At 38.3% G+C, this 25,659-nt stretch overlaps 1 protein-coding gene across 1 annotated transcript; it reads left to right on the top strand.

Moving 5' to 3' along the window:
- Window positions 1-1,981: 1,981 nt before the first annotated feature.
- On the top strand, window positions 1,982-21,412 carry nicn1 (nicolin 1). The gene is made up of 7 exons (XM_075461985.1): window positions 1,982-2,066; window positions 4,299-4,437; window positions 7,091-7,264; window positions 14,340-14,453; window positions 16,535-16,603; window positions 19,282-19,386; window positions 20,918-21,412. The coding sequence occupies exons 2-7, from the start codon at window positions 4,312-4,314 to the stop codon at window positions 20,957-20,959; spliced, it is 630 nt and encodes a 209-aa protein (XP_075318100.1). The 5' UTR covers window positions 1,982-2,066; window positions 4,299-4,311; the 3' UTR covers window positions 20,960-21,412.
- Window positions 21,413-25,659: the final 4,247 nt, after the last annotated feature.

Raw genomic sequence — 25,659 nt, 5'->3', positions numbered from 1 at the left:
TGAATGATACAGATGTCTGACCCCAGAAATGAAACAATTAGGACCAGAACTAAAACTGTGCGTTTCTTTCTGTTTTCTGCCACTGTGGCAGAGCTTTTATTCAAAGAAAAGAAAACATTATTCTCTTTGATGTGGACTCGCTGCTCTGCTCTGATCCCCTTCGTCAGAAGTCTAACACATATTATCATTTCAACAGCAACTCGACATCACACACCGCAAAGAATCCGTCACTTTCGGTCACCGAAGAGGTCCCAAACGCAAGATCCCTGCCGGATGAAAGCAAAACTAAACTTTTATCTACTCCAATGGTTGAAATGTAGAACACAGAACCTGACCTGTCCCTGAGGACCTGGCAGCACGTGGAACAAAGAGAAGAGATCAAACTGGGGAGGATGAGGTGAGAAGACGAGAATCAGGTGGTAAAATCAAGGCACAATAAGGGTAGCTGAGGACATCGAAGGTGAATGATGGGCGACAACAGAGAAAAGCAAAGGTACACAGAATGTACGAGGGAAAGGGTTCTAAGAAGTGAAACAGAAATAAAACAAATTCTACCAAAACATAAAGCTGGAGTGAAACAAAAATAACGAACAAAAGTAACAATAAGAGAATAAAACCTAACAAGATGCCTGTTTGGTTGGATCAAATTGACTTTTTTTTGTCTTCTGGTAGGATCTCTGGTCAGGGTTTTACTTTTTAGTTATCACAGCTAACACTGCAGATTTGTTCAGTCTGCCTCATTCATGTGCATGGAATAAGTTAGAATACTGTAAGATTTATAATTCTGAAAACAATGAATTCTCCCGAAAGCTTATTTTCTCTGGCCACAGTCATTGTTGCAGAATAACAGTTTTATGGTGTCTGTACTAATGAAACATGTCCATTTTGTTAGTTGTGGTAGAATGTTGTTCATAAATTAGAAAAAACTGCTACAGATGCTGAAGGACTCAAATCATTCACCTTTTCCAGGCTCTCGTGACAAAAATGGAAAACTTAAGTATTTTAGAATAAAGCAAATTTTTAAGGATTCATCAGATCATTTCATATCAAATTCCAAAAACTCTGTTAAAGGGATAGTTCGCCTCTTTTGACATGAAGCTGTATGACATCCCATATCAGCAACATCATTTCTGAACATCTTCTTACCCCCTGCTGCGTCCTGTGAGCAGAGTTCCAGCCTCGTTTTGGTGTTGATGAAGGTAGTCCGGCTAGTTGGCTGGGGTTTAAAAAATAAAGCGTGTTGCTTCTCAGAACAATATGCGTTCAAAAGAGTAATACATTTATGGCGAGTTACGTAACAGGCGCGGCTGCCGGCAGGCGGCAGCAGGCAGTGATACAAAGGGAGAGAAAATAGGGCCAAGAGATTGTGACTTTTTCCTGGAGAACGATTTTGTGATGCAAATGTATTACTCTGTTGAACACATATTGTTTTGAGAAGCAAAACGCTTTATTTTTTAAACCCCAGCCAACTAGCCGGACTACCTTCATCAACACCAAAACGAGGCTGGAACTCTGCTCACAGGACGCAGCAGGGGGTAAGAAGATGTTCAGAAATGATGTTGCTGATATGGGATGTTACACAGCTTCATGTCAAAAGAGGCGAACTATCCCTTTAAGGTCCCCCACTAGTAAAATTAAGTTTGCAAGTTGGTTTATAAAGAGGTTTATTACAGTAATGTGACTGCCTGGATGCGCACACATCCACTGATCTATGTGTGTCTATATTCCCTGAATGATGAAGATGGTTTCTCCTCTGTCATAAACGAAATGTTGAAACTGGAGGCGCGCTTTTAACCTGCCTCTGTGGGACTTTAAAAACATAAAAACTCAAATGTTTGAACACTTTTCTCTGCAGGATTTCCTTCAAAGAGAGCAAAGCAGAGCGGCTCAGAATGCTGCTGGCCCTTTAAGACTCCCTCTGTCGCCTTGGTAACAGTCAGGAACTGGCACCAACCGTCTTTAGCATGTAAACATCTGCAGGTTTTGAGCTTTTCATGTCAATGTTATTATTCATTTGACTTTCCCATTGACTCCGGGGAGCTGTGGCTCATCTGTCACACAGGAAGGTGAGAACTGTGTTTATCAGAGCCTGGAGCCAGCAGAAGTGACGTCGCGGCCGTTAGCTTCCGTGCTAACGTCTGTTAGTGGGCCGTTAGCTTCCATGCCAAGTGTCAGCACCGTTAGCTTCCATGCTAACCGTGTTGTAACTCGGTTTGTGTTACACGGCAGATGTTCAGTATCAGAAACGTCCCATTTTAAACATTCAAACCCGCCAGTGAGGGTCGGTGTGTTCACGCCGTGTTGCTGTTTTTCGTCCTCGGCGTCGCTGTCCATGGTGCTAGCAGAGCGCGGACAGCTGCCGCAGCCAGACTGAACGCAGAAAAAGCGATTTATTTCTCTGACAGAAGCTTTTAGTCAAGAAGCTTCCTTTTTTCTTGTAGAAACTAGCAATTTTCAGTGAGTGTATATCGTTAGTGAAAATTCGGCTCGGCTTTTTGGTTCCATTTGTGCTATTTATTTCCATTTTGAACATGTTTTAAAACTCCAAATCGAGATGATCTGAAGCCCACTGCGGCTTGCTTTGTTCATGAAGACATAATCAGACATCAAAGAATGTTGGAATTATTATGATCCGTTACTGAATGCAAATGACATGACTTTTTTTTTGCAAAAAACACCTGATCAAATATGAAAACTTGACTATTTAAGAATCAATCATTATTATAAATATCATTGATAAGGATAAGATAATCAACTCAGCCGACACATATTTATCTCCATGAGTATTTCTTCTCTTTAAACATTTACAAACATTTTCTCTGAAAATCAAAAAAATAAAACTCTTTTTCCATCTTCAGCACTTACAGATGCTCAGTAAATTACGGAAGCCCAGAGCGGACGTTGTACGTATAAACTTTTTTTTAATGGTTTTCTTGAGATAACGAGTTGATTTACCGACGGTGTTCGAGATCACGAGTTGACTATCTTTTCTTGAATGATTCATAAGCTACTTTATTCAGTTTTCAATGAAAGGGGGGTAAAGCTGGGTGAAAACATTTTGCCAGAAATACATATAAACACATATAAACAGGGGCGGACTGGGGAGAAAAGGTGGCCTCGAAAACCATCGGTAAATTAACTCGTTATCTCGAGACAACGATCAGAAAAACGTTTATACGTACCACGTCCGCTCTGGGTTTCCGTAATAAATGACACTGGTACCAAAAAGAAGTTGTTGAAGCCCCGATTATAGCTGGCTTCCCTGAGTTTGTTGATCGTAGTGTTAGCATAAAGGCCAAGACTCAGTCCAAGGTTTAGTTGGTTTATTACAGAAGCTTCTGGAGATCACACAGTTACATGATATGCATTCTGTCCTGCTGCTAAGTGGGATCCGAGGATCTTCTCTTCTCCCTTCTGTTCAGTATTTGCGTTATCAGTTGCTCTAGGTCTTCTTGCAGAACCGGCAGCATAACAGGAAACGGGCCTTATATGGTTATTAACAGGAAACGGGCCTTATATGGTTATTAACAGGAAACGGGCCTTATATGGTTATTAACAGGAAACGGGCCTTATATGGTTATTAACAGGAAACGGGCCTTATATGGTTATTAACAGGAAACGGGCCTTATATGGTTATTAACAGGAAACGGGCCTTATATGGTTATTAACAGGAAACGGGCTTTATATGGTTATTAACAGGAAACGGGCCGTATATGGTTATTAACAGGAAACGGGCCTTATATGGTTATTAACAGGAAACGGGCCTTATATGGTTATTAACAGGAAACAGGCTTTATATGGTTATTAACAGGAAACGGGCCGTATATGGTAGCAACATCCGTCTAAGCTTGTAATCACACTGCCACACACACATCGTAAAAGGAACAGTATTGATATAATCTCACAAAGTGTACACCGTCCATCCATTTTCTATACACCTTAGTCCAGGTGGGGGCCTCCCATTGGACGAGAGGCGGGGATCACCCTGAACTGGTTGCCAGGGTGTGCATCATGTGAAATATTGAATTAACTACAACTTGTTTTCATTGAGAGTGGTTTGTTTCTGCTCCAACACTTTGTGTTGTGACCATCTGGAGGTTTATCAGAGCTCACTGAGATGGAAATGAGTTCAGTCATCTGAAGAACGTCAGAAGCCAGTCGCATGCAGAAGAACACGGTGTTAAAGTGATGAATTTCAACAGTCTGCCTGCTTCTGAAACCAACACGTCACAAACTTCATGTCTTCTGGTGTGCGCAGGCTTAACTTTGTGACCCAAGAGTCTCTTGTTTGTTTCCAGGAGCGCCGACAGCATGAAGCCTGTGCCGTGCACGGTCAAATCTCCGGTCTACCTGCAGATTGGAGACTGCAAAGCAGGCTCGGCCCACTCTGGCGTCTGCGTGGTGGACGTCAGCCTCCCGTTCGGAAAGCCTGTCAACGTAAGCCGCCACACACCACAGAAAGCCACTCAGAAACAGCACAGCATCGACCTCGTGTTCACTCTGAACTGCAGCTCGCTGTCAGCTGGAATCAGAGAGGTATTCTCAAGAAAAGGAAGCCAAATCATACAAGTTTACATGCAGATGCAAGCATCAGGATGGTTTTAATCATTTCATACTTAAAAAATACCTGGGACAGAGAAAAATCGGATAAATGCTCGGGATGGTGTCAAACTTTATGGTTAAGTGGTGAAATTCAGCTGTCTTTGGGGTTGAATTTTGCTTTTAACATAAGCTAAGTCCACTTTTGTTGTAGTTTAACATCTTTGGATAAGACAGGAAGGCTTCCAGAATCTGATTTCCTGCCATCACATCATGTCGGGTCTCCTCAACAAGAGCGAAACAAATCAACTCGTTTCTCCACCTAACTTGCTGGTTTCTCAGTCCATCACTATCTCACAGTTCCTGCATATTAGCTGTACATCCCCACCCAAGAAATCCTCAGCCACCACATGGATGGCACATGAATTTTTAATCTAATTAATCACATTATTTCCCTGATTAATCGCGATTAATCGCATTTGTACGCAGAATCCAAAAATGAATCCAAAAGTAGCGTATAGCTTTTAGCATTTAGCTTTATTTTAAATGTGCTGCCATATGAATGAAAGTGCCATAACATTTGTTGTGCAAACACACTTTTAACATCAGCATCTTTCTGTAGTTTTTATGTAGAAGCCTCGCTCCACTGTCTGTTTCCTTGAATGACTTGCTGCTATCAGTTGTGTGTTTTGCCTTTAAGTGATATTTTAGACTGGAACTACTACGCTGAGAAGACAATTCAACTTGGCAGTGTTTACAGATGACTTTGGTTCTGTCGACTCCGCCGTCTGGAAGAACTTTAAAATGAAAATGGCCGATTAAAAGTTCCGTACCCTTCTCCATGTTTGGTGGATCCGCCGATTACTTTCTTTTCCGGTTGCGCCGCAGCATAAGCCTTCAAAGCTAACATAGGCTAACACTAACATTAGCACCGACAGTATCCAAGCCAACAATTAGCATAATTAGCAGCATATAAGTTAAATTTAGCCCAGCATTAAATTAGCATTAGTTTTAATGTTAGTTTAGTTTAAACTTACTTCCAAGAGTTTTTTTTTTTTTAAAAGAGGAGGAACTAAATAGGTGAAACAATGGATGTAACACCAACAATAACCATCAGTGCCAAGCATCCAGAACATTTCAAAGATATTCAAAAAATATCTCAAAAATGGGAAAACAAACAAAAACTATGTTCCCACCCTGGCCAAAAGGTGGCACTTTCGATGTAGCTATCTGTGAGATTATGGAACAAAGAATTAAAGATTACAAACCAAAGGACAAAAGCAAAAAGAGACAGAAAAAGAGAGAGCTTGAATTAAAAGTTTTACACTTCTTTGAAAATGAAGGTCTTCGCTATAGAAGGAATTTGAAGGAGGGCGTAGCAGTACTAAGGGAACAGGTAGAAGTGGATAAGATCGGGCAGCATGAGCCTGCAGGGCTACATCCCACACTGTCAGGAGCAGTAAACATGCAAGGAGATTCTGAAATGAAAGATCACAAAATATCTCATGAACGTCCAGAACCACAAATAGCTACATCAAGCAGTCATGAAGCTCCTGAGCCAGACGCCGTCTGTAACTCAGATCAGGATGCAAGGGAACAGCCCCCACAATATCAAAAATCACCAGCTCAGAAGGCATCTTCTGAAGATCCTGAGAGTCCAACAGCTTCAGCAACAGCACAGACTCCAGATCACCAAAAATCACTACATCAGGATCGTACCACTACTCCCGTAGGCAAAAAATAGCAAAAAAACTTTTCAACAGACTTTTACAATAATAAAACCTGCGATAATGCGCGATAAAATATTTATCGGCATTAAATAATTAACAAGTTAACGTGATAATAATGCGTTAACTCGCCCAGCCCTAAATAAAAAACTTCCCGTAGACATGTTAGCAAGAGTAAAAACGTGATTTCTGACCTCGTGGGGGACTTTGATAAAACCTAAATATCCAGGTTGGGTCAGAAGCTGCAGCAGATAAACATTAAATGATTAAAAGCTAAATCGTAAATGATTTATCCACCAGGGGAAACCAAGGCAGAGGATGTATTTCCCTTCTCTGGGGATGTCTTGTCTTCTGTCTGAGGGTAATATGTCATCTTAAACTCCAGGAAACTGTACCTGATATTGCTCTGGACAGAGTAATGTGATGTTTAAGCAACAGTATAATCTGAAATGACATTCACTTGTTTGCAGTTGCGCTCGCTTGTGTTACTGGAAGTAACGGCGTCGTGTCTGCCGTCTGCCACCGGCTCTGTTTAATAAAGCAACAAGCATGAAAACATTTGTGCAGATATAAAGCTACACTTCTGCCTCCACAGGGGCTTCCAACATTTTTTGGGCACCGACCTACTTTCCAGCATTTATTTCTAATTATGACTCAGTTTAAATGCAGTGATTCCTCATTAACTCAGAGCTTCGGCTTCAAAGGAGCGCGCCCCCGAGCTTGTTTCATGTTTGGCTCTCGCTCGGAATGCGCTCAGATCGTATCTTCAAGCAGCAGGGCTTCACCAGGGCGGGACGCTTTGTAACCCACAGTCTCGCTTTCAGATCGAGGAGATCAGCTTTAAGAACTACTACACCGCCTACGTGACTGTGCGACTGCTGAAGAGGGGCCCCGGGCAGGAGGCCAAGTGGTTCACTGCCCTGAGAGACCTCCCACTGATGGACAACCCCCACACCGAAGGGGGGTCCCAAGACTACTGCTCCGTCCACAGAACACAGGTGGGCCAGTCTGACACCGCACATCCACACACCTGGCCTGTTTAAGGCACTACAGGTGAATAGGGTGATATTTTAAAATAATAGATATCACCATGAAACTTCCTCAGTTGATTACTTATACAAGTATGAAAAAAATGTATTACAAGTTTTAGAAATTTACAGATTTAGAAATATGCGCACATTTGCATATATTTCCGGAAGATGGATCTGAACATATGATAATGCCAGGTGCAAAATTCTTTTTTTCATTTTGTTTACACACTAAATGAAAAGAAAATTACAGAGGGATTTCAGGATATCTGCTTTCAGTTCCTAGGAAATCAAAATATACTGCCCATAGCCTAAAAAACATCAATTTTCGCCATGTTTTTTATTATAATGTCACATAAATCAGGCGAGGAATGATTTATCAATAAATCCTTCTGTAAATATCTTCAGAATACTGCTAAGTGTATAACTAGAAAGTTTGGTGTTAGTAGGTGCTCCATAGGCTGAGATATTGTTACTGGAAAAATAGAAAAAAACTGATTTTGAGAAAACAGCATTTAAAGATTTAAGGCGAGACACTACAGGTGAATAGGGTAATATTTTAAAATAATAGATATCACCATAAAACTTCCTCAGTTCATTACTTATACAAGTATAAAAAAAAATGTATTACAAGTTTTGTAGAAATTTGTATGTTAAATTATGCAAATTAGGCATTTTCTCATTAGATATGCGTACATTTGCATATATTTCCGGAAGATAGATCTGAACATATGATAAAGCCAGGTGCAAAATTCTTTTTTCATTTCAGTTTGGTGTTAGTAGGTGCTCCATAGGCTGAGATATTGATACTGGAAAAATACAAAAAAAAATGATTTTGAGAAAACGGCATTTAAAGATTTGAATAGAGGAATTCAATACATTTGCTTTTCAGCAGATTTACTGATCATTCATAAATAATCTGGGTGGAGCCAAAGCTCTGAAAGGTTCCCGTTCCACTGAGCTGTGAGGAGAGACGGCACCGTCAGCATCCACCGCCTCCACTCATGTTACTTTAAAGCAAACCGTTCAACTCCTTCTTGTTTCCTGTAATGTTCTTTTTCTGACACGATTTCCTTTTTCCGTGCTGTGGAACCGAGCGTCAGAGAACAGGCTGATTTGTAAGATGGATTCAGGGTGTGAGTGGAAATGCCACGATGCTCATTTAGAAAATACAGTTTAAAGAATAACGTCCAGAAGAATCGTCCACGGCACGAAAACCCAACAGTGATGCAACAAAGGCTCTGTGACCTCTGATGTTCTGCTGTTCTTTAATGTCCTTTAATGTTCTTTAATGTTCTTTACTGCTTTTTAATGTCCTTTAATGTTCTTTACTGCTCTTTAATGTCCTTTAATGTCCTTTAATGTCCTTTAATGTTCTTTAATGTTCTTTACTGCTCTTTAATGTCCTTTAATGTTCTTTAATGTTCTTTAATGTTCTTTACTGCTCTTTAATGTTCTTTAATGTCCTTTAATGTCCTTTAATGTCCTTTAATGTTCTTTAATGTTCTTTAATGTCCTTTACTGTTCTTTAATGTTCTTTACTGTTCTTTACTGCTCTTTAATGTTCTTTACTGTTCTTTAATGTTCTTTACTGCTCTTTAATGTTCTTTAATGTTCTTTACTGCTCTTTAATGTCCTTTAATGTCCTTTAATGTCCTTTAATGTTCTTTAATGTTCTTTACTGCTCTTTAATGTCCTTTAATGTTCTTTAATGTTCTTTAATGTTCTTTACTGCTCTTTAATGTCCTTTAATGTTCTTTACTGCTCTTTAATGTTCTTTAATGTCCTTTAATGTCCTTTAATGTTCTTTACTGTTCTTTAATGTTCTTTAATGTTCTTTACTGCTCTTTAATGTTCTTTAATGTTCTTTAATGTTCTTTAATGTTCTTTACTGCTCTTTAATGTCCTTTAATGTTCTTTACTGCTCTTTAATGTCCTTTAATGTCCTTTAATGTCCTTTAATGTTCTTTACTGCTCTTTAATGTTCTTTAATGTCCTTTAATGTCCTTTAATGTTCTTTACTGTTCTTTAATGTTCTTTAATGTTCTTTACTGCTCTTTAATGTCCTTTAATGTTCTTTAATGTCCTTTAATGTTCTTTACTGCTCTTTAATGTTCTTTAATGTCCTTTAATGTCCTTTAATGTTCTTTACTGCTCTTTAATGTCCTTTAATGTTCTTTACTGCTCTTTAATGTTCTTTAATGTCCTTTAATGTTCTTTACTGCTCTTTAATGTTCTTTAATGTCCTTTAATGTCCTTTAATGTTCTTTACTGCTCTTTAATGTCCTTTAATGTTCTTTACTGCTCTTTAATGTTCTTTAATGTTCTTTAATGTTCTTTACTGCTCTTTAATGTCCTTTAATGTTCTTTAATGTCCTTTAATGTTCTTTACTGCTCTTTAATGTCCTTTAATGTCCTTTAATGTCCTTTAATGTTCTTTACTGCTCTTTAATGTCCTTTAATGTCCTTTAATGTCCTTTAATGTTCTTTACTGCTCTTTAATGTTCTTTAATGTCCTTTAATGTCCTTTAATGTTCTTTACTGCTCTTTAATGTTCTTTAATGTCCTTTAATGTTCTTTACTGCTCTTTAATGTTCTTTAATGTCCTTTAATGTCCTTTAATGTTCTTTAATGTTCTTTACTGCTCTTTAATGTTCTTTAATGTCCTTTAATGTTCTTTACTGCTCTTTAATGTTCTTTAATGTCCTTTAATGTCCTTTAATGTTCTTTACTGCTCTTTAATGTTCTTTAATGTCCTTTAATGTCCTTTAATGTTCTTTACTGCTCTTTAATGTCCTTTAATGTCCTTTAATGTTCTTTACTGCTCTTTAATGTTCTTTAATGTCCTTTAATGTCCTTTAATGTTCTTTACTGCTCTTTAATGTTCTTTAATGTTCTTTAATGTTCTTTACTGCTCTTTAATGTCCTTTAATGTTCTTTAATGTCCTTTAATGTTCTTTACTGCTCTTTAATGTTCTTTAATGTCCTTTAATGTCCTTTAATGTTCTTTACTGCTCTTTAATGTTCTTTAATGTCCTTTAATGTCCTTTAATGTTCTTTACTGCTCTTTAATGTTCTTTAATGTCCTTTAATGTCCTTTAATGTTCTTTACTGCTCTTTAATGTCCTTTAATGTTCTTTACTGCTCTTTAATGTTCTTTACTGTTCTTTACTGCTCTTTAATGTTCTTTAATGTTCTTTACTGTTCTTTACTGCTCTTTAATGTTCTTTAATGTTCTTTACTGTTTTTTACTGCTCTTTAATGTTCTTTAATGTTCTTTAATGTTCTTTACTGCTCTTAAATGTTCTTTACTGCTCTTTAATGTCCTTTACTGCTCTTTAATGTTCTTTACTGCTCTTTAATGTTCTTTAATGTTCTTTAATGTTCTTTACTGCTCTTTAATGTTCTTTAATGTTCTTTAATGTTCTTTACTGCTCTTAAATGTTCTTTACTGCTCTTTAATGTCCTTTACTGCTCTTTAATGTTCTTTAATGTTCTTTAATGTCATTTACTGCTCTTTAATGTTCTTTAATGTTCTTTAATGTAATTTACTGCTCTTTAATGTTCTTTAATGTTCTTTACTGCTCTTAAATGTTCTTTACTGCTCTTTAATGTCCTTTACTGCTCTTTAATGTTCTTTAATGTTCTTTAATGTCATTTACTGCTCTTTAATGTTCTTTAATGTTCTTTAATGTAATTTACTGCTCTTTAATGTTCTTTAATGTTCTTTACTGCTCTTTAATGTTCTTTAATGTTCTTTACTGCTCTTTAATGTCCTTTAATGTTCTTTACTGCTCTTTAATGTCCTTTAATGTTCTTTACTGCTCTTTAATGTTCTTTAATGTTCTTTACTGCTCTTTAATGTCCTTTAATGTTCTTTACTGCTCTTTAATGTCCTTTAATGTTCTTTACTGCTCTTTAATGTTCTTTACTGCTCTTTAATGTTCTTTACTGCTCTTTAATGTTCTTTAATGTCCTTTAATGTTCTTTAATGTTCTTTACTGTTCTTTACTGCTCTTTAATGTCCTTTAATGTTCTTTAATGTTCTTTAATGTCATTTACTGCTCTTTAATGTTCTTTAATGTTCTTTAATGTAATTTACTGCTCTTTAATGTTCTTTAATGTTCTTTAATGTCATTTACTGCTCTTTAATGTTCTTTAATGTAATTTACTGCTCTTTAATGTTCTTTAATGTTCTTTACTGCTCTTTAATGTCCTTTAATGTTCTTTACTGCTCTTTAATGTTCTTTAATGTTCTTTAATGTCCTTTAATGTTCTTTAATGTTCTTTACTGCTCTTTAATGTTCTTTAATGTTCTTTACTGCTCTTTAATGTTCTTTAATGTTCTTTAATGTCCTTTAATGTTCTTTAATGTTCTTTACTGTTCTTTACTGCTCTTTAATGTCCTTTAATGTTCTTTAATGTTCTTTACTGCTCTTTAATGTCCTTTAATGTTCTTTAATGTTCTTTACTGCTCTTTAATGTTCTTTAATGTTCTTTAATGTCCTTTAATATTCTTTACTGCTCTTTAATGTCCTTTAATGTTCTTTACTGCTCTTTAATGTCCTTTAATGTTCTTTAATGTCCTTTAATGTTCTTTACTGCTCTTTAATGTCCTTTAATGTTCTTTACTGCTCTTTAATGTTCTTTAATGTTCTTTAATGTCCTTTAATGTTCTTTAATGTTCTTTACTGTTCTTTACTGCTCTTTAATGTTCTTTACTGTTCTTTAATGTCCTTTAATGTTCTTTAATGTTCTTTACTGTTTTTTACTGCTCTTTAATGTTCTTTAATGTTCTTTACTGCTCTTTAATGTCCTTTAATGTTCTTTACTGCTCTTTAATGTTCTTTACTGCTCTTTAATGTTCTTTAATGTCCTTTAATGTCCTTTACTGCTCTTTAATGTTCTTTACTGCTCTTTAATGTTCTTTAATGTTCTTTAATGTTCTTTACTGCCCTTTAATGTTCTTTAATGTTCTTTAATGTCCTTTACTGCTCTTTAATGTTCTTTAATGCTCTTTACTGCTCTTTAATGTTCTTTAATGTTCTTTAATGTCCTTTAATGTTCTTTAATGTTCTTTAATGTCATTTACTGCTCTTTAATGTTCTTTAATGTTCTTTAATGTAATTTACTGCTCTTTAATGTTCTTTAATGTTCTTTAATGTAATTTACTGCTCTTTAATGTTCTTTAATGTAATTTACTGCTCTTTAATGTTCTTTACTGTTCTTTACTGCTCTTTAATGTTCTTTAATGTTCTTCACTGCTCTTTACTGCTCTTAAATGTTCTTTACTGCTCTTTAATATTCTTTACTGCTCTTTAATGTTCTTTAATGTCCTTTAATGTCCTTTACTGCTCTTTAATGTTCTTTACTGCTCTTTAATGTTCTTTAATGTTCTTTAATGTTCTTTACTGCTCTTTAATGTTCTTTAATGTTCTTTAATGTCCTTTACTGCTCTTTAATGTTCTTTAATGTTCTTTACTGCTCTTTAATGTTCTTTAATGTCATTTACTGCTCTTTAATGTTCTTTAATGTTCTTTAATGTAATTTACTGCTCTTTAATGTTCTTTAATGTAATTTACTGCTCTTTAATGTTCTTTACTGTTCTTTACTGCTCTTTAATGTTCTTTAATGTTCTTCACTGCTCTTTACTGCTCTTTAATGTTCTTTACTGCTCTTTAATGTTCTTTAATGTTCTTTACTGCTCTTTAATGTTCTTTAATGTTCTTTAATGTAATTTACTGCTCTTTAATGTTCTTTAATGTTCTTTACTGCTCTTTAATGTTCTTTAATGTCATTTACTGCTCTTTAATGTTCTTTAATGTTCTTTAATGTAATTTACTGCTCTTTAATGTTCTTTAATGTAATTTACTGCTCTTTAATGTTCTTTACTGTTCTTTACTGCTCTTTAATGTTCTTTAATGTTCTTCACTGCTCTTTACTGCTCTTTAATGTTCTTTACTGCTCTTTAATGTTCTTTAATGTCATTTACTGCTCTTTAATGTTCTTTAATGTTCTTTAATGTAATTTACTGCTCTTTAATGTTCTTTAATGTAATTTACTGCTCTTTAATGTTCTTTACTGTTCTTTACTGCTCTTTAATGTTCTTTAATGTTCTTCACTGCTCTTTACTGCTCTTTAATATTCTTTACTGCTCTTTAATGTTCTTTAATGTCCTTTAATGTCCTTTACTGCTCTTTAATGTTCTTTACTGCTCTTTAATGTTCTTTAATGTTCTTTAATGTTCTTTACTGCTCTTTAATGTTCTTTAATGTTCTTTAATGTCCTTTACTGCTCTTTAATGTTCTTTAATGTTCTTTACTGCTCTTTAATGTTCTTTAATGTCATTTACTGCTCTTTAATGTTCTTTAATGTTCTTTAATGTAATTTACTGCTCTTTAATGTTCTTTAATGTAATTTACTGCTCTTTAATGTTCTTTACTGTTCTTTACTGCTCTTTAATGTTCTTTAATGTTCTTCACTGCTCTTTACTGCTCTTTAATGTTCTTTACTGCTCTTTAATGTTCTTTAATGTTCTTTACTGCTCTTTAATGTTCTTTAATGTTCTTTAATGTAATTTACTGCTCTTTAATGTTCTTTAATGTAATTTACTGCTCTTTAATGTTCTTTACTGTTCTTTACTGCTCTTTAATGTTCTTTAATGTTCTTCACTGCTCTTTACTGCTCTTTAATGTTCTTTACTGCTCTTTAATGTTCTTTAATGTCATTTACTGCTCTTTAATGTTCTTTAATGTTCTTTAATGTAATTTACTGCTCTTTAATGTTCTTTAATGTTCTTTACTGCTCTTTAATGTTCTTTAATGTTCTTTACTGCTCTTTAATGTTCTTTAATGTTCTTCACTGCTCTTTACTGCTCTTTAATGTTCTTTACTGCTCTTTACTGCTCTTTAATGTTCTTTACTGCTCTTTACTGTTCTTTAATGTTCTTTACTGCTCTTTAATGTTCTTTAATGTTCTTCACTGCTCTTTACTGCTCTTTAATGTTCTTTACTGCTCTTTAATGTCCTTTAATGTTCTTTTCCAGATGCAGGTGGAGTCGGATCATGTGGTGTCGGTGAGACTGATCCTGAGGCAGCCGTCCTCCGCCTGGCTGACTTTCAGCCTGGAAGAGATCAAGATATTTCCTCATGTGGAGCTGGTCAGTCGCTGTTTCTGTTCAGTTTGACTGTGTTGAATGTTTTAGGGAAACAGATGTTAATCTGAAACACGGTGAAGGAAAAAGGGAGCGATGAACTTAATGAGGCAGCGATTCAATGACTGTTGAGTGTCTGATGGGCAACATGTTGTTTAAGATGGAAATTTCTTGGATCCTGCTGTCTTGGCGAACTATAGACTTATCTCTAAACTGCCTTTTGTTTAAAAAATTCTTGAGAAGGTAGTCTGTAATCAGCTAACGGCCTATCTCATTGAACATAATATTTTAGAGGTTTTTCAGTCCGGTTTTAAATCATTTCAAAGCACAGAGTCAGCTCTTTTAAAAGTTTTTAATGATATATTTTTAGCAACTGATTCTGGTGACTGTGTTGTCTTGGTGTTGTTGGATCTATCAGCTGCTTTTGACACAGTTAATCACAGAATTTTACTTTCCTGTTTGGAAAAGTGGGTGGGCATTGGTCATATAGCCCTAGATTGGTTTAAATCTTATTTAGCCAAGCGTACTTTTTGTGTCTGTCTTGGTGGCCGTAGGTCCTCCTCTGCTCCACTGTCGTGTGGTGTCCCACAGGGCTCAGTTCTAGGCCCTCTTCTCTTCTTGTTGTACCTCCTTCCTCTTGGTTCTGTTTTTAAGAAATATGGGATTGCTTTTCGTTGTTATGCGGATGACACACAGATTTACATACCATTGAAGAAAGCAGACTCCACCTCTCTTCGGTCTCTGTTCTTATGTCTGGAAGATTTGAAGGCCTGGATGGCTTTAAATTTCTTGAAACTTAATGAAGATAAGACAGAGGTAGTGATTTTTGGCAGTTCCAATGAAGACTCTCTGTCCGATGCTTGCTCCTTGGCTCAGTATGTCAAGCCGGTTGCTACAAATTTAGGGGTCAAGATGGATGCTGGTCTTAAGCTGGAAGCTCACATCAGAGCTGTTGTAAAATCCAGCTTTTTTCACTTAAGGCAGCTGGCCAAAGTTAAACCCATTCTTCCTAGACAGCACTTTGAAACAGCAATCCATGCATTTGTGACCTCACGGCTGGATTACTGTAATGCACTGTATATAGGCGTCAGTGATTCATGCATTTCCCAGCTTCAGAGGGTTCAAAATGCTGCTGCACGACTTTTAACAGGTACACGAAAATTTGACCATATTTCCCCTGTTTTAATTTCTTTACACTGGTTGCCAGTATATTTTAGGATTCATTTTAAAATCCTTTTATTTGCTTTTAAAGCTCTAAATGGCCTTGCCCCTCCCTACCTGTCTGAGCTGCTACATTCCTACACACCCTCCCGTTCCCTCAGGTCAGCTGACCAGTTGTTTCTCAGGGTCCCAAAGACAAAGCGCAAGCTCAGAGGGGACCGTGCTTTTTCTGTGGCAGCTCCTAAGCTATGGAATGACCTTCCTTTGGACATAAGACAGGCCTCTTCACTTGCTGTTTTTAAATCCCAACATAAGACCCATCTTTTTTCTTTGGCTTTTGGCACAATCTGAGATGTTTGACTTCGTTTTATTGTGTTTACATTTTAATTACTTTAGTACTGCTTTTATATTTGACCCTTCTATTTTATGATTGTGTATAGCACTTTAGTCCTGTGGGTGTATAAAGTGCTTTATAAATAAAGTTGGTATGGTATTTCTGAAAAAATGAGCAGCATTTGGATTCATCCTCTGTCGCTCCATGATGCTCACAGCTTGTAAATGTGAACCTTAAAGTAACTCTTCACATGTCTGAAAGCATGGTTGATTTTCAGCAGAAGGTTGCTGGTTTGATCTCCAACTCGACCCCATCACATATTGAAGAATCATCTGGAAACATGCTGAACCGATGGGATCCTCACCTGAAAGTCCCTTTGGATAAAAGCTTCTGCTACATAAATAAATGTACCTGATGTACAGAAAGCATCTGTAGACCTTCTGTAGAGTCCCGTCTGAATCTGTGGAGGAGATCAGGGGAAACCTCTGCAACATCAGGGCTGTTTCAGTACTGTTCAGGATGCCTCCACCAGAGGGCGCCAAAGTAAACTCACTCTCGATTATTCCAACATTTACTGTTTTCTGTCTTCCAGGACCCAGAGAAAGAGGTTTCTGATTGGTTGTCTGACTTGATTCTTGTTGACCAACACCCTGATCTGGAGGTATGTTGTGTCTGAATGTGTGCGTTCAGACCCAGAATCCACTTGGGTTTTTACACGAATTCAGCCTGCAGCACTTCACATTTTATCGGCTCGGTCACGTACTATTGTACTCAGTATCTGCAACTTGAGCTACTTTTGGAATTAACTGGGATGGGCAGGGTTGGGGTTGGGGGGGGGCACAACGGCTACACTTCTCACATCAGATAAACCTGTAAAGATTCTTGGATTATTATTGTTTTTTTATTATTATTGGCACAAACATTATTCGATGCACTCAGGGGCTGTGTTCGAAACAGCAGACAACATACTACATACTGCATACCGCATACTGCATACTACATACTACATACTGCATACTGCATACTACATACTACATACTGCATACTACATACTACATGCTGCATACTACATACTGCATACTGCATACTACATACTGCATACTACATACTGCATACTGCATACTACATACTACATACTGCATACTACATACTGCATACCGCATACTACATACTGCATACTACATGCTGCATACTACATACTACATACTGCATACTACATACTGCATGCTGCATACTACATACTACATACTGCATACTACATACTGCATACTGCATACTACATACTACATACTGCATACTACATACTACATACTGCATACTACATACTGCATACCGCATACTACATACTGCATACTACATACTACATGCTGCATACTACATACTACATACTGCATACTACATACTACATACTGCATACTACATACTGCATACTGCATACTACATACTACATACTGCATACTACATACTGCATACTACATACTACATACTGCATACTACATACTGCATACTACATACTACATACTGCATACTACATACTGCATACTGCATACTACATACTACATACTGCATACTACATACTACATACTGCATACTACATACTGCATACTGCATACTGCATACTGCATACTGCATACTACATACTGCATACTGCATACTACATACTACATACTGCATACTACATACTGCATACCGCATACTACATACTGCATACTACATACTACATGCTGCATACTACATACTACATACTGCATACTACATACTGCATGCTGCATACTACATACTACATACTGCATACTACATACTGCATACTGCATACTACATACTACATACTGCATACTACATACTACATACTGCATACTACATACTGCATACCGCATACTACATACTGCATACTACATACTACATGCTGCATACTACATACTACATACTGCATACTACATACTACATACTGCATACTACATACTGCATACTGCATACTACATACTACATACTGCATACTACATACTGCATACTACATACTGCATACTACATACTGCATACTACATACTACATACTGCATACTACATACTGCATACCGCATACTACATACTGCATACTACATACTACATACTGCATACCGCATACTACATACTACATACTGCATACTGCATACTACATACTACATACTGCATACTACATACTACATGCTGCATACTACATACTACATACTGCATACTACATACTGCATACTGCATACTGCATACTGCATACTACATACTACATACTGCATACTACATACTGCATACCGCATACTACATACTGCATACTACATACTACATACCGCATACCGCATACTACATACTGCATACTGCATACCGCATACTGCATACTACATACTACATACTGCATACTGCATACCCCATACTACATACTGCATACTGCATACTATATACTACATACTGCATACTACATACTACATACTGCATACTGCATACCGCATACTATATACTATATACTGCATACTGCATACCGCATACTACATACTACATACTACATACTGCATACCGCATACTGCATACTACATACTGCATACCGCATACCGCATACTACATACTGCATACTACATACTACATACTGCATACTCATCGATCAGACAGTATGCAGAGCGTTTACCCACAATGCATTTCGCTCCTGCCCGAGCCGAAATCAGCCGGCCTGAAGCTGATTTCCCTTAAGCTCTAAACTCTGTAAACTTTAGCAACATTTGAAACATTTTCAGGTGAGAAAGTAGTCGTTTAGATCCCCAACGTGTTGAAAACCTGACAAAATACCGGCTGTTTACAATTTTGTTCCCACGAATTCGGCGCTACTAAAGCTAGCCGCAGTGAGCAACGTGCTTCTGGTTATTTTCACAAAATAAAATACCCGTTGCCTTTTATCATAGGGAAAGCCATTACCATACAATTGGTGCTTTTGTTTTGAAAACAGGAAGTGAACCTACCCTCGTTGTAGCTAGCTTGAAACTGCCGTTTTGACAGGAAATGACGATCGGCGACATCACGTTACGTTGCATCTTGGGTAGTTTGAGTATGAGTAGTAACCTCATGATGCATACCCAACATTTCAGAGAATCTAGTATGCATCCGGGAACTTCTCGCTCACTCAAACTCGCATACTAACTCAAAAAGTTAGTAGGTGTAGTATGCGGTTTCGAACACAGCCATGGATAAAGACCACGGTTTGCAGCCATTTTCTTCTCTTGTGAAATCTTGTTCACGCTATGAGCTCAAATAAAACCCATGTTTGTGTTTTTTTCCATCAATCATCAAACAAACTTCTGTTTTTGTGGCATCTCTTCAGGGCCTCCCGGATCCCCAGACAGTTTCCTCCAGTATCCAGCAGATGTGGGCTCTGACTGAGGTGATGCAGACCAACCAAACAACGGCCTCAATCGGACGGTTTGATGTGAGTCCGTTTCTTTAGCTCCACACAGGCTTTAGGGACAGACAGATACAAACAGTCAAAGGGCCGACTATCCAACCTGAGCAAGCTCCAGTGGGGTGTGAGGGCTGAAGGATCTCGGATTAACACAGATATGGATGTCGATTAGGACTGTTAATATTTAGAAAGAATAGGAATGGTCCCAGGACAGATCTACACCCTGTTTCTAAATGTGTGGATAGAACATTTAAAACCCTTCCAGCAGTTTGTCAGCATGAACTTTCTGAGATGAAATCCTCGGGCAGATCTCTAAAAAGGCTGCGCTTCATGCTCGTCATCTAAAATGTTAATAAAATCTTTTAGGCTGCTCTACTGTACAGTTTTACTCACAAAACTATTAAATTAATTACTTCTTCATTTAAATGATGACAGAACTGAATGCATTGTGTTTGGGGACACTGTGACGGCTGGCTTTGGCACCTCGTCTTCAAAGCTTAGTTCAACCGTCAGAAATCTGGGAGTGACCTTTGACCTTTGATCTGAGGTTGGACAAACAAATGAACAATGTCGTCAGGACTAGTTTTTTCCAGCTGCGTCTCCTGGCCAAAGTTAAAATGTTTTTAAGTCATCATGACCTTGAGAAAGCCATCCATGCCCTAATAAGTTCAAGGTCAGACTATTGCAATGCACTTTATGTTGGCGTCTCCCAGGGTTAGGGTGAGGGTTGGGTTAGGGTTAGGGTAAGGTTAGGGTTGGGGTTAGGGTTAGGGTTGGGTTAGGGTTAGGGTTAGGGTTAGGGTTGGGTTAGGGTTAGGGTAAGGTTAGGGTAGGGCTAGGGTTAGGGTAGGGCTAGGGTTGGGTTAGGGTTAGGGTAAGGTTAGGGTTAGAGTAGGTTAGGGTTAATTCTTCTCTCAGCCGCCTTCAGCTGGTGCAGAAAGCTGCTGCCCGTCTTTAACCAACACCAACAGACGTGTGCACATCACTCCTGTTCTTAACTCCCTCCATTGGCTTCCTGTCCTTTAGAGAACTGATTTGAAACTTTTCAAAACTTTTAAACTTTTAAAGCTCTTAACGGCCTCGTCCCATCGTATTTATCTGAGCTTTTAACAGTCCTGGTAGAGCTTTGAGGTCAACAGATCAGTTTCTGCTGGAAGTGCCCAGGTCAGAATACAAACCCTGGGGTGACCGAGCCTTTTCCCAAAGCTGCCCCCAGGCTCTGGAATAAGCCCCCCGTCCAGCTGCGTCTTATTTCTGACCTGGGCCTCTTCAGATCCAGGCTAAAAACCTACTTATTTAGGATGGCTTTTAATACCCAGTAGCATGATGACACTTTTATCTTATTAGATTTTGTTGTATTTTATTGCTTTCACTGTTCTTTTATTGTTTTTATTTGTTTTTACTTCTTCTTCTCTTTATTGATCACCTGCTGTAAAGCACTTTGGTTACACCATAAGGATTGTCTGTAAAGGGCTGTATAAAAAAGTACATTTACTTTTAAAAGGAGTTTCAGAGGTGAATGGAACAATGAATAATGGTGTTTTCTTTGTGGCTGCAGGTGGACGGATGCTATGACATCAACTTACTCTCCCTGACGTAACACAGCTGACACACGGAGGCCTTTCTGCAGCACAGCATCAGATCCTTCACATGACGCTCCATCTAAAGCTCCATTTTAATGATAATGTGACAGTATTTAAGCATGGAATCAACAGGTTTCTTTTCTTTAATAGGACTACAGGTTAAATTTGTGGAATTGCACCTGATTGCAGCAGGTTTCAGCGAGTCCTGTTATTCAAACACAGTTACAACATCCCGAGGCGCCTGAATGTGTAAGAACATAGAAAACCTGAGAAAGAGCTCTAAAGTGTGTAATACTCAGCACTGACACACGGTGGCAGCAGATTGTAAACAGCAGCTGCTACTGGTTTTAACCGATGACCCGGAGCTTCGTTCTCATCACCAAACTGCTGAAGAACGAAGACTTTGTTTTGCTCACACTTATCTGGATGCTCACCGAGACAACGTTTGAGTTTGTGACTAATCTGTAAAACACAGCGATGTAATCAGTAATAAATCATGCACACCTGACAAATCTTTGTCCAATTATTCCGATCCATCTGGTTTGGTTTGAGATCAAATGTTCAGAGTTAGACTTAAGAATTTTGTTTTTTTCATACATATATTCAAATAAGTTGAAATTATTCTGACTCTAAATGAAGATGTTATTTATGCTGTTTTTAACTTCTTTGTCTCTTCATCATTGGTTTGCGTGTCTTGGATTCATGTGTACGGTTTCTTTTTATCTGTTTTTCTTTTCTTTTGTCTGCTGCCAGATCATCATTGTAAACAAGAAGCTGTTCTCAATTCATTTCACCTGGTAAAATAAATAACAGGTTTAAGTATCTGGTGATAAAAATGAATCATAAACAAAATTTTGACCGGATTATCCAATCCAATTTTATTCATAAAGCATTTTACAACAACCTCAGTCGATCAAAGTGCTGTACAGAAAAATTAAAAGAATGAAATACAAGAATAAATTAAAAGACATAAAACAGCTATATAATTTAAAACAATAATAATACTAAAATAAATTTTAAAAAAATTAAAAAACATCAGATAAAATACACACAGGTGTAGTTATAATGGTGGCAATGTGTGGAGAGTTCACCAGCAAAAGGGCTGAAATTAATCAACTAACTGATTATTCAGCATGTTTCCGTAGAGTAGGGGTGTCAAACTGACCCATGAAAGGGCCGGTGCTGCTGCAGGTTATTGTTCCAACCCTGCAGCAGCACAGCTGACATGTTTCATTCAATCAACTGAACTGCACTGAAGGTCTGAACCAGTTCAGTTGATTGAAGGAAACTAATCACTAAGCACCGGCCCTTTCACAGATCAGTTTGACACCCCTGCTGTAGAGAAAAGCCGAGTTTCAAACTGTATCCAACAGATGAACCAATGAGAGATACCGAGACACGGAGGTGGCGACCAACTGGTCGTTCAAATATACTGAAGAGCAGCCAATGGATCAGCTGAAAGCTACAGACGGAAAGATTAATCACAACAAAAACCTCTTTTAAAATCACAACATTCTGATGTTGGCTGGAAATATTGTGAAAAAGTTCACTTTCAGGGACGGATCAGAGAATGTTCTGTTCAGAGTCGCACGGATAAGACTTTTTCAACTGTAAGGCTAATTTTAAAGTCTTTCTTCTCTCCTTAAACACATGTTAATACATTTTCTAACCAACTCGACGTCGTACATTTCGTAATTAACGGAAAGTATTCCTTTCTGTTCATCTGTTGCAGTTCAGTTGAAGTTAAAGGCCGCGATCCTGTCGCTTTGGTGCAATATTTGTGTGACCTGATACATTTTTTATTTTTTTGGATATGCTGTAACAAGATTTGTTTTTATTAGGGCTGGGTGAGTTAACTTGTTATTATCGCGTTAAATCATTAATTATTTAACCCCGATAAATATTTTATCGCGCATTAACGCAGTTCTTAATTTTTTTAATTTTTTACATTTATTTTAATATTGTAAAAGTCTGTTGCTCACAGGCTTTTATTCTGTAAAAGTCTGTTGCTCACAGGCTTTAATTTGTAAAAGTCTGCTGCTCACAGGCTTTTATTCTGTAAAAGTCTGTTGCTCACAGGCTTTTATTTTGTAAAAGTCTGTTGCTGTCTGCTGTGGAACAGGAAAAGAAAGTAATTGGCGGATCCACCAAACATGGAGACCTGTTGCCATGGCAACACTTTGGCATGACGACATGTTGACGCGACGACATGTTGCAATGACGACATGTTGACATGACGACCTGTTGCCATGGCAACACTTTGACATGACGACATGTTGACGCGACGACATGTTGCCATGACGACACGTTGACAAGACGACAAGTTGACATGACGACACGTTGCCATGGCAACACTTTGACATGACGACACGTTGACATGACGACCTGTTGCCATGACGATCTGTTGCCATGACGACCTGTTGCCATGACAACCTGTTGCCATGACGACACGTTGACAAGACGACATGTTGACATGACGACACGTTGCCATGGCAACACTTTGACATGACGACCTGTTGACGCGACGACCTGTTGCCATGGCAACACGTTGACGATGAAATTTTGCCATGACGACATGTTGCCATGACAACATGTTGCCATGACGACATGTTGCCATGACGACATGTTGCCATGACGACACGTTGACATGACGACCTGTTGCCATGGCAACACTTTGACATGACGACATGTTGACGCGACGACACGTTGACGCGACGACATGTTGCCATGACGACACGTTGACATGACGACCTGTTGCCATGACAACCTGTTGCCATGACGACACGTTGACAAGACGACATGTTGACATGACGACACGTTGCCATGGCAACACTTTGACATGACGACCTGTTGACGCGACGACCTGTTGCCATGGCAACACGTTGACGATGAAATTTTGCCATGACAACATGTTGCCATGACGACATGTTGCCATGGCGACGCGTTGACATGACGACACGTTGCCATGACGATGCGTTGCCATGACGACACGTTGCCATGACGACACGTTGACAAGACGACACGTTGCCATGGCAACACTTTGACATGACGACCTGTTGACGCGACGACCTGTTGCCATGACAACACGTTGACGATGAAATTTTGCCATGACAACATGTTGCCATGACGACATGTTGCCATGGCGACGCGTTGACATGACGACACGTTGCCATGACGACGCATTGCCATGACGACGCGTTGCCATGACGACACGTTGCCATGACGACACGTTGACATGACGACACGTTGACATGACGACCTGTTGCCATGGCAACACGTTGACGATGAAATTTTGCCATGACAACATGTTACCAGGACGACATGTTGCCATGGCGACGCGTTGACATGACGACACGTTGCCATGACGACGCGTTGCCATGACGACGCGTTGCCATGACGACGCATTGCCATGACGACGCGTTGACATGACGACACGTTGCCATGACGGCGCGTTGACATGACAACCTATTGCCATGGCGACACGTTGACATGACGATCTGTTGCCATGCAACACTTTGACATGATGACATGTTGCCATGACGACATGTTGCCATGACGACATGTTGCCATGACGACATGTTGCCATGACGACATGTTGACATAATGAAATTTTGCCAAAACGACATGTTGCCGTGGCGACGGGTTGATATGTTGACACGATGACATGGTGACATGTTGCCATGACGACATGTAGACATAACAACACGTTGACATAACGGCACGTTGACACGACGACATCTTAATTAGCTGTTTGCTGCTTTTCAGAAATGAGAAGTTTTCTTTTTTATCCGTGACAAACTGATTGTGATTGGATTTGAGCTGCAGGATCCCTTTTGCTGATATAAGTTTATCTAAATGTTTCCGTGTTTGTACTTTTGCGTTGTCACAGCGGAAATGATCGTGACAGATGCAGGAAGATGTAATCTTGTTTGCCTCACATCAATAAAACAAATCTTATTGTCTCTGCTGTGTTTGTTCAGCTAAGCGGTTATCAAGCAATGTTAACTTGGGGAGTTGAGGAAGAATAATCTACAGTTTAGTGCAGCTGCTGGAGTCCCAGTGGTGCTACTTATACACCAGCTCTTTTATTTGAATAGCCCAGGCTTCTCCTGATGTTTCTTCAGCAGTGCTGACTGAAATAAAGAGTTCTTTTTATTCCTGATTTACGCTTCAGAGAACAGATAGCTGCTTGTACTGCAAACAGAGTAAAGACATCTCAACAGTCACAGGGTTGTTAAGTTTTTGGTAGGACTCCACATCCTGCAGCAGAACCAAAGCAGATTCAGACGCTTTGCAGCAACTCTGAATGTCATTCAGAATAATATCAACACGGTCAATAACACTGCGCATCTCACTGAGCTTATTGGTCTTTGAATGTTAATATTGCTGTGAAACTTTCTTTGGTCCCCTGATGGTGACAATAAACAAGTCTAACTACCTGTTGTGATGCTGCTGATTTTGTCTGTGGTTTCAGTTAATCTCCAGTTTGCTCTCTATTACCGTGGTCTGCACGCAAAGATGGCTGGGACCACAACAGGCGCCTTATTTACGGTCATTTTGGAAGACTACAAGCTGATAGAAAGGAGAAGTCACTATAAACACAGATTCAGATTCTTTGCCTGGGTTGTTTAATCAGGAAACATTGAATATAAATTACTGTAAACTCTGTATCTTTCAAGGATCTGCTAATTTTTCCATGTGTTTTAGGTTTTGAGCG

This window comes from Odontesthes bonariensis, chromosome 3, assembly GCF_027942865.1.
Source record: "Odontesthes bonariensis isolate fOdoBon6 chromosome 3, fOdoBon6.hap1, whole genome shotgun sequence".
Classification (NCBI taxonomy): domain Eukaryota; kingdom Metazoa; phylum Chordata; class Actinopteri; order Atheriniformes; family Atherinopsidae; genus Odontesthes; species Odontesthes bonariensis.
Note: the sequence above shows the minus strand (reverse complement) of the source record. Positions and strands in the feature narration are given on the sequence as shown.

What these genes read in the sequence shown, in the direction of transcription:
- nicn1 (XM_075461985.1), top strand. Translation starts at nt 4,312, where the DNA reads ATGAAGCCTGTGCCGTGCACGGTCAAATCTCCGGTCTACCTGCAGATT. An exon ending in TATTTCCTCATGTGGAGCTG is followed by an intron (nt 14,454 to 16,534) that starts GTCAGTCGCTGT and finishes TCTGTCTTCCAG; the next exon opens with GACCCAGAGAAAGAGGTTTC. An exon ending in ACCAACACCCTGATCTGGAG is followed by an intron (nt 16,604 to 19,281) that starts GTATGTTGTGTC and finishes GCATCTCTTCAG; the next exon opens with GGCCTCCCGGATCCCCAGAC.